This window comes from Myotis brandtii, unplaced genomic scaffold (genome assembly GCF_000412655.1).
Source record: "Myotis brandtii unplaced genomic scaffold, ASM41265v1 scaffold892, whole genome shotgun sequence".
NCBI lineage: Eukaryota > Metazoa > Chordata > Mammalia > Chiroptera > Vespertilionidae > Myotis > Myotis brandtii.
In genome coordinates this window covers 53,984-66,779 of record NW_005371656.1, presented here as the reverse complement: position 1 = coordinate 66,779, position 12,796 = coordinate 53,984, and the positions used below count along the sequence as shown (strand labels likewise).

Below are 12,796 nucleotides of genomic sequence, written 5' to 3'. Positions count from 1 at the left end.
AACTGATGATTTTTCTTCAGTAAGAGACAGACTTAATTTTGGTCTCTTTGAATCAAAATCCATGTCCTTTCCACTGTACAACATTAGCTCTTCAATAATTTAAAAAATATCTCTTTAAAATAAACCTTTAAGGACATACTTTATCTGCATGTAGGTACAAACGCTACTAAAACAATATGCTCAACAAGAAAAGACTTTAGTGTCCATTAGCTTGCTGACTGTATCCTTGACATCTTTATTTCTCAGGCTGTAGATCAGAGGGTTCAACATGGGGATGACCACTGTGTAGAACACAGAGGCCACTTTGACTGTGTGCCTGGAGTTTTGGGAGTTGGGCACACAGTAGAGGAAGAGGATGGTGCCGTGGAAGATGGTGATAGCCATCAGGTGTGAGGCACAGGTGGAGAAGGCTTTGCGGCGACCGCTGGCTGAATGCATCTTGAGGATGGTGACAAGAATAAATACGTAGGACATGAGAATAATGAGCAGTGTGCTGACCTCATTAAAGGTGGCAAAAATAAAAAGCAGCAACTGGTTGACATAAGTATCAGAGCAAGAGAGGGAGAGCAGTGCGGAGAACTCACAGAAGAAGTGGTTGATTGTGTTGAACCCCTCAAATGATAGCTTGATAGCAGAACATGTGAGTATCAAGGAGCACGCTACTCCCCATGCATACGATCCGAACACGAGCAATGCACAGAGTTTCTGGGACATGGCAACTGTGTAGAGCAGAGGGTTGCAGATGGCCACAAAGCGGTCATAAGCCATCACAGCCAATAAAAAGGATTCCGTTACCACAAAGGTACAAAAGAAAAAGAATTGTACAACACATCCCAGAAATGAAATGGTTCTGTCTTCTACGACTAGGTTCACCAGGGTCTTGGGGGCAACGATGGAGGAATAGCAGAAATCCACAAATGAGAGGTGGCTGAGGAAAAAGTACATGGGGGTGTGCAGCTTGGGGTTAATTTTGATGATGACAATAATCCCAATATTCCCTACAACAGTGATGCTGTAAATGGCCAGAAAAATCAAGAAGAGGGGGACCTGCAGTTCTGGGTAATCTGAGAAGCCCAAGAGAGTGAACGTGGTCCCACTTTCATTCCTCTCCGACAGTATCATGGTTTCTGTTTCTCAGAATCTGAATGAGTCCTGAAAAGAAAAATATTAAACCAAGTGAGGGTATAAAAAGCTGGGTTAATATTCCTTATCAAACTGGTAAATGAAGCAAAAATATCTTACAGAATTTCTCTATGGGTTTATTATGCAAGATATGCTGAATGTATAATATTTTTAAGCATAACATTTTTAATTTTTCTTTATGTAAAAAATACAATTATTGAATTAATTTTCTAAGTTCTCAATTGTACTGTTTAATATTTAAAAATAGTATGAGCTCAAGGGAATTATGGTGTTTTAAATCAAATCCACCCATAACACTTTCAGCTCTCCTTTTTTAATGTCATAAAAGATAAGCCTAACATCACTGATTTTGTCAACCCTGCAATCAGCAATAAAATGAGAAATTTCTAAAATTAATGTTTGCTTCATACATTCACACTGTGACATCAAGAATGAATACTCCTAACACTTTAAATTTGTGCCTTTATTGTTAATTTCATATAGCACTTTAATCTTTTCCTTTTTTAAAATATATTTTTATTGACTTCAGAGAGGAAGGGAAAGGGAGAGAGAGATAGAAACATCAATGATGAGGGAGAATCATTGATCAGCAGCTGCCTTCTGCATACTCCACACTGGGGATGGAGCCCACAACCTGGGCTTGAGCCCTGTGACCAGGAATCAAATCGTGACTTCCTGGTTCATAGGTTGACACTCAACCACTGAACCACGCCAGCCAGGCCAATCTCTTCCTTTTTTGATCCAGTAAGTCTGATATAAAAATAAATCTTTACTTTTTTCAGAAAGCATTGCCCTCAATGCAGGGAGTCCTAGTTGTCAATACTCCCTCACTGCTTGAGAAATAATAAAATTAGGACAGATGATAGATAATCTAGTCTGCTTTCTTATTCTCAAAGTGATAAAACAGAAGCTGGAGAAACCATGACTTTCCCAATGACATGCAAATAAGGAGCATTAAATGGCTATGACTAAACCCTAATTTCCAAACTCCCAGCAATATGTCCATATTTTATGCTGCACTCTGATCCATGTTCAAGGTCTAGATGCTAAGGTATTCCCTTTATTAATAGTCATACGTTATGACAAAATGTAGACTTTATGTGTATGAGTAGTAGCCCAGTGACAGGGTATATCTGAAAGCAGCAGCAATATGAACTGAGAAAGGGATTTAGGATTTTTTTCTCCCAGGAATAACTAACTATAAAGACTCTGACTGAGAGACTTCCCTTTCCTAGGTTCTCTCTCTCTGTCCCTTTCCTTCCCCCCTCCCTTCAACACCTGTAAAATGTTCATTCTGCCTCTCTCTCTCTCTCTCTCTTCCTCCCTTCCTCCTTCCCTCCCTCCTTCCCCGCTTCCTTCAACACCTGTAAAATGTTCATTTTGTCACTATATCACCTGTAAAGGAGAATTAAAAACTGCACTAGAAAGTCATTTTATGAGACAAAATAGTAATACAGAATTACACAAGGCAAGGCAAAAGTAGGTTTGTATGGAAAATAACACAATACTTAATAAGTAATAATACAAGAATAAACTCTGTGTTTCTCACACTCACAACTGTATAGGGCAAAAGCCTACTTTTCTGACCCTATATTTCTCTAATTGCTGCCTAACACCTCTAAGATCCTCCCATACTAGGAAACCCTCTATCTATTATTTCTAGGAAGGTTTTCTCTGGTCCCACAACCCATGAAATAGCTTCAGATGGCCCATCAGTGAAGGTGTCAGATCATATGTGAAACTGAGACACTCCAGGGTCCCATCTGCTCATATGCTCATAAATGTGAGTATTAAAGACAACCTCAAAAGACAATCCATCACAAACTCAGACATTCTATCACACTTTTTCTTAATACAATTTGTAATTTATCTAAGTCCTTTAAGAATTAATGCTATATTTAATGTAATGTCCCAAAAGCTATTATTAAACTACTAGTAAATTTTTTTATATATTTGAATCTGGGAAATATTATAGCTGAAATATTCTTTCTTATAATTGTTCTCCATTTTATCATAATTTTTGCTCTCAAGGGCCAATGTGTCCTGCTTTACAATCTTAATTAAAACTGGTATCTTTTAATTTTTTTTCACTAGTCTATTTATTCTCTGCTTACTTCATTTTATTTAAAGACGTGTGTGTCTACCTTGACTACTGCTCTGAGAAATTATAGAAGCAAGACAATGCCCATTTCCAAAATTCTCCAAGCTCTTCTTACCCCCACCCTAGGCACCATGGGGCTATCACTGGGGAGCTCAGCTGAGCCAGGCCTTCTGATTGCAAAGCTCTGTAGGACAAGGGCACATCCTCTTCCTGGCATGTTCAGATATGTAACTTTTGCAGTAACTAAATATTTCTCAAGCACTGCATAGATCTAAAGGGTAAATGTCCCCCTCTCACCTTGTTTTCCAGATATCATACATTGAAATTAATATCAATCTGTCTTTTGAATCTTAAAACAAACCTGCTGATGGCAAAGGCAGGGCCTCTCCTGATTGGAAGGGATTCATATATTCTTATATCTATAATCACAACCTTTGGGATATGGACCCTAGAGTCTCTCCATTGCCTCATGCTCTTGAGGTCATGAAATAAACAATTAAAATTAATCACCTTTCTCTGATGTTATTCTTGTGTACTGAAAATCTGGAGCAGCATGAGGGGCATTTCATATGAAAATTCATCTTTTAAAGTCACTTCTCCCAGCTCCCTGATCACTCCTATACCTTCCTACAGTTACCAAAATTACGTAATTATAAAAGTCGTCATTATCGAATATTAACCAAGTGACTACTATATGCCAGGAATAACCCTCTTCCTCCATACCACCCACTCTAACTATGTTGGAAAAGTGTGAGATCCATCAGTTAGGTCATCATGATTCATTGAGAGTTAAAGCAGAGACATTTACGAAGTTCAATATTCAATCAGAAAAATGATCTAGTCCCCTTCAAATCTCTCCTATTCTATTATCCTTTCCCTCCTCCATCTTCTCCAGCTAGTCAGACCTTCTTGCCACTTCTCAAAAACAAAACAAAACATAACCAAAAAAAGCACACTCATTCCTTATGGCCTTTTTTACTATTATTATTCCAGATAATTTCTATCCTGCTTCTTTCACACTGGAATGTTTTCCCTGAAGTGTTTGCTCAAATGCATGTTTGTTAATTTGTTTTTTAATTTACCTTTATTGTTGAAAGTATTACAGATGTCCCCCTTTTTCCCATTGATCCCCTCCACCCAGCACCCACTGCTTCACCACACTTTTGTCTGTGTGCATAGGCTATGCATATTTTCATATAAGTTCTTTGGTTAATCTCTCCCCACCCACCCACCCCCATCTTCTTTCTGAGAATCATCAGTCTTTTCCATGCTTCTATGACTCTGGATCTATTTTTTCATCAGTTTATTTTTTTTATTAGATTCCATATATAAGTGAGATCATGTAGTACTTATCTTTCTCTGACTGGCATATTTCGCTTAGCATAATGCCAGGTCTCTCCATGCTGTCTCAAATGCATTTTTAGTGAGACCTTCAATTACGATGCTATTATACCTCTGGGTTACCCTACTTCCCAATTTAGTGTTTAAAGTATGGTCCAAATATATATTTAATGCTTATTGAATTTATTATATATTGTTTGTTCCCTTCTGCTAGAACAAAAGCTCCAGAAAAACAGGGATTTTTTTTATTGTTTTATTTACTGATGTAGTTCAAGCTCCCAATCAGTGACTATCACAAAATACCATGAATCTTTATTAAATGAAAAATATGACCTTCCATGGAACTGGGGATAGAGGCAAACATACTAGAACTATGAGGAGTTTGAATGCAGAGAAGAGATAGTTCAGAAAGAATGATAAGAATGTTTTTAGAAGGCATTATTAAAACTGGACAGTCAAAATAAAATAAAGCAAATGTCCACTCTGTTGAATTTTCTATCTGTCAAGTTTATTACAATAGAAATCTTAAATTTTCAAAATCAGATACAGCATGGTGAAATTGTCTATAAATGGGAAAGAGCATCACAAATATTCTCCTTTAGATCATCTTAAAACCAAAGTTTTATCCTGTCCATTCACTCAGCAAACATTTTTGCATACCTATTAAATGCAAACCTATGCTATTGATATAAGAATAATGCAGATATGAATTACATTAAAACTTTTATCTCAAAGGATATATCATCTCTCTGTAGTAACAAGCAATACCATTGAACATAGACTGGTTGAAGAATCTATATTCACTGATCAGAATTAAAAAGGTGACTATTTTGCGAACTTTTCTTTCTGGTGCAGGAACCAGGGAAAGGAGGTTTGAGCACATAATGAGAATATGTAACTACGCATTCAATCATTCTTTTATTCATTCAAGAAACAAACATTTATTATAGACTTATCCTGAGACAGGTACTATATTAGGTACAGGGTTAAAAGAGAGAAAGAATGTCCCTTTATCAACAAATTTATTTTTAATGGAGAATACAAAAACAAATAAATATGTAATCATTTTCTGGTAATAATTAATGCTGAAATATATATATAATTGAAGGAATCATTTTTTGATTTCCTTGGTGGTGCATTTATTTTTTTAATCTTTATTGTTAAAAGTATTACAAATGTTCCCCTTTTTTCCCCATTGACCCCTTCTAGCCCGCCCCAGCCACCCACCCCAGGCCTTCACCACAGTATTGTCCGTGTCCATGGGTTATGTATATATGCATACAAGTTCTTTGGTTAATCTCTTAGAGAGGTTAGGTGCTATTTGAGCATAGACCATTGTGAAGTTATTCAAATAACTGGGGGAAGAGTGTTGAGTTTGGAGCAAAGAGTACAGCAAATACAACTCATTGTCAAATAGTCAGCTTTCTTATGCATCTCAATAATTCTGCAATTTGTGTTATTGTTCTATACTTTCTAAATCCCTTTATCAAAAATATAACATGGATATTTCAGGATGACATTATCTATGGCAGAAAGAAAAAGAAGGAAGCCTATCTGAGTGTATCAATGGGTGTCCTTTAAGATGTATTTATGCAATTAAGTTGGTATTCCTTAGAATACTAACAAAATATGGGATAATACTAGAGTGTTACTGCAGTATTCTTTCATTTAAAAAATTACCATGAAATAATTTCAGATCTCCAGAAATTATCTGGGATGATAGAACCAAAAGCTTTATCAGTGTAATTTTAAACCTTTTATGTGATATAGGTGGTGCTATTTGTCAATTTAATATTTTTCTATTGTTTTTGCCAAGAAATTTTGTATATTTATGTAATCTAAATTTTAAACCTGTACTTAGAGCTCTCTTATGGCATGTGAAATAAAGATGATATCTAATTTTATCTTTTTCTCACATGGCTATCTATTTGTTCTGATATGACACTGTTTTAATAATAATGTCTATAATTCATTTTAAATTCTATAGGGATAGTCTTCCTGCTACAATTTGCTCTGGTTTTTAAGGTATTTGTTACAGGATATTTGTGCTTGTTTAGCCATTCATAAAAACATTAGAACAGAAATTTTGAAATATGATTCCTTAATATTTCCTGATAAAATGTATATTACATTCACTCTGATACATATGAACTAGACTAGATAATGCTTAAGACATTCCCAGACCTGATAATACTGGGAATGCAGCCTTTTTGAGAAATAATATCCACGCACAGCTAGAAGTATTAAAGTGACTCCAGGAATTGTCATTTCCAAATGACAAAATTAATTTTCATGACCTCTCACACTAATAGCCACAGAGGTATTATAGTGAAAAGGGCACTAGATTTGGAGTGAACAGTAAGTTCCTGTCTTAAATCAATCATCATTTTAGTCATTTTTAGACTAGTTTCTTGATCTTCTGTGTCATCATCCACATGACAGGTATAAGCATCCTTGCCCAATGTACTTCTCAACACAAGCTGACTGTCCATTCATAGAATTCACAGGAAGGAAGGTGTCAGAAATGGCTTATTACCCTTTTAATCAAAAAGCATATCCACCTGTATCTCCCAACAAAGACACGGTGCTTTAGTGACACACAACACAAATACATTTAAAGGCAAGTTACCCATGGTCACTTGCAGTAACAAAGCAGAAAGGCCTTTTCTAAGGTGAGTAAAGATGATCCTCTCAGCTTTGTAGTATTTTTACGTGTGGGGTTTTTTTTAATAGAATTTGAAGAAATAAATGTTTTGCAGTGAGTAAAGATGATCCTCTCAGCTTTGTAGTATTTTTATGTGTGGGGTGGGTTTTTTTTATAGAATTTGAAGACATAAAAGTTTTTCAAATCAAAATCCTATGGAATCCATCCCAAAATTAACTTTTCTGGCATCATCAAGGGATTTGAGCTAACCAATACACAATATATTAACATCACAGCCACCTATAAAAACCTCATGCAAATATATGCTATTTTAGACGGGTTATAGGCTCTGCTCCTATTGTTCATTGGGATTGAAAACACCTTTTGAGGTTGGTTCAGTGGGATGGAACTTTTGTGTTTATGAATTTCCAGAAGGCATCCTTCACGTCTTTATTCCTCAGGCTGTAGATCAGAGGGTTCAGCATGGGGTTGACCACTGTGTAAAAGACAGAGGCCACTTTGACCGTTTGCCGAGAGTTTTTGGAGTTGGGCACACAGTAGAGGGAAAGGATGGTCCCATGGAAGATGGTGATGGCCGTCAGGTGGGAGGCACAGGTGGAGAAGGCTTTGCGACGCCCGCTGGCAGAACGGATATTCAGTACAGTCACAAAAATAAAAGCATAGGAAGTGAGGATAATCAGTAGCGTGCTCACCTCATTGAAGGTAGCAAAACCAAAGAGCAGCAGGTGGGGAATGTGTGTATCAGAGCTCGAGACGGCAATGAGAGCAGTATATTCACAGAAAAAGTGGTTGATTACATTATATCCAAAAAAATTAAGTTGGAGAGCATAACAAAGGAGTACCAAGGGGCCAAACATGCCCCAGAGATATGACCCAGCCACCAGCAAGGCACAGAGCCTTAGTGACATGGCCACTGAATAGAGTAGAGGATTGCAGATGGCCACAAAGCGGTCATAGGCCATCACTGCCAACAAAAAGGACTCAGTCACCACAGCAGTGCAGGATAGGAAGTACTGCAACATGCAGCTAGCATAGGACATACTTTTATCAGCCATGACCAAGTTCTCAAGCAGCTTGGGAGTAATGATGGAAGAGTAACAAAAATCAACAAAAGAAAGGTGACTAAGGAAAAAGTACATGGGGGTGTGAAACTTGGGGTTAATCTTGATGATTATTATCATTCCGAGGTTGCCTACCACGGTGACGATGTACATGATCAGAAACACGAGGAAGAGGGGGATCTGAAGCTCTGGGTAATCTGTGAAACCCAAGAGGACAAAGATTGTCTCCACACTCCTATTTCTTGCAGCCATCACTACGGTACATTTGAAGGGCGGGGTGGGAGAAGAGAGTTGTTTCTGTCAAAGAAATGTATGGCAGTAAGCAACAAACATATCATGAATTTCTACGGTAGACCAAAGAAAATGATAAAAAAAGAGTTTTGGGTCCTAGTTTATTCCATACAGAACATGTCTCATGCAGATTATTGCTACAGGTATAACAAACCACGCTGAGTCTCTAAAACACCTTTGCATTTCCATTGCAATTTGTGTTTTCATAAGAAATGCTTATCAAATCACAGTGTGTACATCCACACTAGCTAGTAGCATACTATGCACACAGCTGATAAAAATGTTTGCACATAAATGCATAGTGAGTCTGTGGGGGGGGGGGAGTGAAATGTTTGCCTCAAAAAAGAACATACAATGCTACTGTATTCTGCCTGTACACATAAATCAACTAAAATCTTGAAGAGAATATGTTTCTATTCTAAGGATAAAGTAAATATTAGAGAAATCTAGGAAAAAATAATATCAATCCCAGCTTAGCACCTTTTGTTTAGAAAAGGCGACTTCTTTCATTGAATGCCTTAGCTACTGAGGGGTTGAGGAGAACGATGGCTCCTTTTGACCTCTGAGTATAGTATACACTTTATTAGGGTTTATAACCTAAGAGTTAGCTTCTACTACAGCCCAGACATTGTATAGATACATCTCTTAAGGGTCTCAAGATTTACCATGTAGAGTTCTCTCAGAATTAATTAATACTCTTTCTTGTGGAAGTTTATATACCAATAGAAAGTGCATATAAGGAGGATATGAGTATATATCTATTTCCAGGTAGAAAGTTTACTCTGTTCTTTGTGAAAAGGTTGTCAATGGACTTGAAGCCAAATATTTCCACAAGTGTTAACTTCTTTCTTTAATGTAATTAAACTCAGAATTGGATAGCATTTACAGTGAATTACTATCAAAAGAAAACCCTATCATCACATTCGGAAAATATGTTCACTGCTTCATAGAAACCTGAATAAACTTACCTGCTACAGAGGAACAGGCCACCACCCTCCTGTTCTCATAAGCGGAGTGTAACGGACGCATCAAGGCCCTTACATCTAACTTGTAGCCCCAGGGACTCAAACCCTGGAGAATCCCTAGCAACTTATTTCTCACAAGCATCAAAACAGGTAATTAAGGCAAATGCCAAGTCCCTTGTGTCATTTTTAATGACTAGAATTTCTTTGAAATTACACAGAAAAACTGCTGCTTGAAATGAACTATCAGCCTTTGTTTGCACGCAACTAAGCGCCTTCTAGAATTAATAAAGCTAACATATAGCCATAGTTCTCAAATTCTGCCTCCTCTACACCAAAATTCAGTAGGCCTCTTTTGATTTGGTGGACAGCATACACCCATTTTAGGAAAGTTACTCCAACCCATTTACAAAGTTACTCAAAATATAGTCCATTTTTTGTGAATCCCAAAACAAGTCCAGTCTGCCATGCCAGCTTCTGTGTTATTTTGAACAAATGACCTGATTATATGATTGTCCTTGAAGTGTATTCACAGATAAGGATTGTGCAGAACTTTGGAAAGCCCCTGTAGTGAATTGCAGATTAGACCATTAGAATTTTAAAACAAAGCAGCCACTTCCACAGCAGATAACTATTCACCTTTTGAGAAACAGCTTTCTGACTTTTTAATGGAACCTAATAGGGTCTAAATGCGTGACCATAGGCTACCACGTTACTATGCGACCTACACTTCTTCAGCTGGGTGTTGTCTATCCCACCAACCCATAACATTAGGCATACACAGCAGTCGATAGCATTCCTGTTCCCGAAGACACAAGTAATTTACATGAGTAAGTGGTTCAGGTGCCCAGGATCCATGCTATTGTTGCTTTGTCCTTCAAAGACTGAACTTATAATGTATCCTCATGAGGAATTTTTTATGACAACCTGAATATGGAAGAAAGCATTGGGGCCTCATTTTTAGATGATTCTACAAAAATGGACAGCTGTGACACTATAGTCCTGTCCTAGGGTGTCGCTGAAAGACAGTGGTGAAGAACAACTCACCTAGTATTCAGAAATTCAAACAGTGTGCCTGGAATATTGGACTAGCCTTTCACACCTCAGTTATGGGACAAGCTCTGTTGGCAATACTTTAGAGCAGTGGTTCTCAACCTTGGCTGCACATTAGAATGACCTGGGAATCTTTTTAAAATCCTGATTTCTGGGCCTCATCCTCCGGAAATTCTGTTTCTTTGTTATGGGGTGGGGCCACAACACCCATAACAAAGAAACAGAATTTCTGGAGGATGAGGCCCAGAAATCAGGATTTTAAAAAGATTTCCAGGTGATTCTAATGTGCAGCCAAGGTTGAGAACCACTGCCTTAGACTCTAAAGTTTAGAGGAATGGAATAAAGACCTCCAGAATGTGTTATGTGCTCTAAATCTGCAACCAGTATACAACTGCTATTTCTCCAGTAATTTATGGGACCCGGAATTTATGGGTGAGGGGTGGAAATGGGAGTGGCTCTTCTACCTGTTAATTCATAATGATCCACCAGCCAGATCTCTGCTTCCCATAAGGGGAACCTTGAGCTGTAGTAGTTTAGAGGAGTGATACTTCCACTAGGGAGCACAGGAATTGATCCAGCAAGCTGGAATTGTGACTTGTTTTAGCAAGAAAATGTGTTGGGAGTGAGGTTAAACAGATTGTGGAGCAGAGGCACTAAGATACCTTATAGCTTCTACTTCCGGTCTCTCCAAACACTGTTCAGAGGTTGCTACATAAGGCAGCCAGGGTAACCTACTAACGGATGAGAGACTTCATGGGAGAATACTGAGGCACCCCAGCCAACAGCCAGCACCATGTCACCTAACAAAACAGTGGCATCATTGTGGAAATTTAGACCCAGAAGAGCTCCCAAATGATTGCAGCCATGTAATGAGGCCAGGTGTAGCACTGGGGCAGAAGGATGGAGCACAGCTTCTGGGACATGGCAACTGTGTAAGGCAGAGACTTACAAAAGCCAAGAAGTGGTTATAAACCAGCACTGCTAACAATAATTTTTTTCAAAGGGTCACGGCATTAGGAAGGTTGAGAACCACTGTACTAGCAGATAAGAGACTTCATGGGAGAATACTGAGGCACCCCAGCCAACAGCCAGCACCATGTCACCTAACAAAACAGTGGCATCATTATGGACATTTAGACCCAGAAGAGCTCCCAAATGATTGCAGCCATGTAATGAGGCCAGGTGTAGCACTGGGGCAGAAGGATGGAGCACAGCTTCTGGGACATGGCAACTGTGTAAGGCAGAGACGTACAAAAGCCAGGAAGTGGTTATAAACCAGCACTGCTAAGAATAATTTTTTTCTTTTTCTTTCTTCTTCTTTTTTTTTGAATTGCATGTGGTTTAGGAGGTAAGAGCAAACAGAAGAATGCATCTTTTGTGCACTCTATATCCCCTTAAACAAGTCTGGATATTATGATAAAGTTATGTGGGAACCCTGGTTTAAAACTGAAGAAAATTACAAATAAAATATGTGTTTACTTTATGTTTTACAATTGCCAACTTGCTCACACATATAAGATGAGGTTTTGTGGTATGTCTTTTTTTTAATTTTGTTTTATTGCTTAAAGTATTACAAAGAGTAGTACATATGTCTCCTTTTTTCCCCCTTTGACCTTCCCCCGGCCTCCCCTACTTGTGGTATATCTTTATAGTATAAAGTGAAGTCAGAAAGTTTTATTCAAGATCAACACACCGGGTTAAGGCCAGCAGATGAATAATAAACGTAGAGGACATTTCAATCAAAACAGTTGCAATAATGCTGTACCTGTCTGGCAGATATGCCATGCAGGTAAAATGTGTAATTACTTAAAAGTTAACCTTTAAAAACAAATCAAAATTATGCAAACTATTTCTGAAACATATTGTGATATCCTCTGTGTTAACAAATAGAATTACATAATCAAGTTTAACACATCATATTGCAAGATTAATATCTACAGATTTCTCATTTTTGGTAATCCTTCTAGAAATTTCTATAAAATCAACATTTTTAGTTGATATTCAGAGTCATCATGTTTAACACCACTTCCTACACTATAATAAAAGTACATGAGGCCCTGCGGAGAGACCCAAGAAGTTGACCAGATCTGAGAGATTGTGTCTCTAGGCTCTCATTGCTAATCTATATTCACACTCCTAGCTATAACATTTCAGAATTCCTCTATAACCCCAACATTCC

General features: G+C 37.8%; 2 protein-coding genes across 2 annotated transcripts in view; both read right to left on the bottom strand.

Annotated features, from left to right (window-relative positions):
• Positions 1–162: 162 nt before the first annotated feature.
• On the bottom strand, positions 163–1,139 carry LOC102260604 (olfactory receptor 5D18). Its single transcript, XM_005885104.2, has one exon. The coding sequence runs from the start codon at positions 1,120–1,122 to the stop codon at positions 181–183; it is 942 nt and encodes a 313-aa protein (XP_005885166.1). The 5' UTR covers positions 1,123–1,139; the 3' UTR covers positions 163–180.
• Positions 1,140–7,624: 6,485 nt separating this feature from the next.
• LOC102260304 (olfactory receptor 5D14) overlaps positions 7,625–12,796 on the bottom strand; it is a 15,817-nt gene continuing 10,645 nt past the window's right edge. The window contains exon 2 of the mRNA XM_005885103.1: positions 7,625–8,608. Coding sequence (XP_005885165.1) covers positions 7,625–8,608 — 984 coding nt within the window. The remainder of the gene's footprint in view (positions 8,609–12,796) is intronic.

Excerpts from the sequence above, each read along its gene's own strand:
- LOC102260604 (XM_005885104.2), bottom strand. The coding sequence starts at position 1,122 with ATGATACTGTCGGAGAGGAATGAAAGTGGGACCACGTTCACTCTCTTG.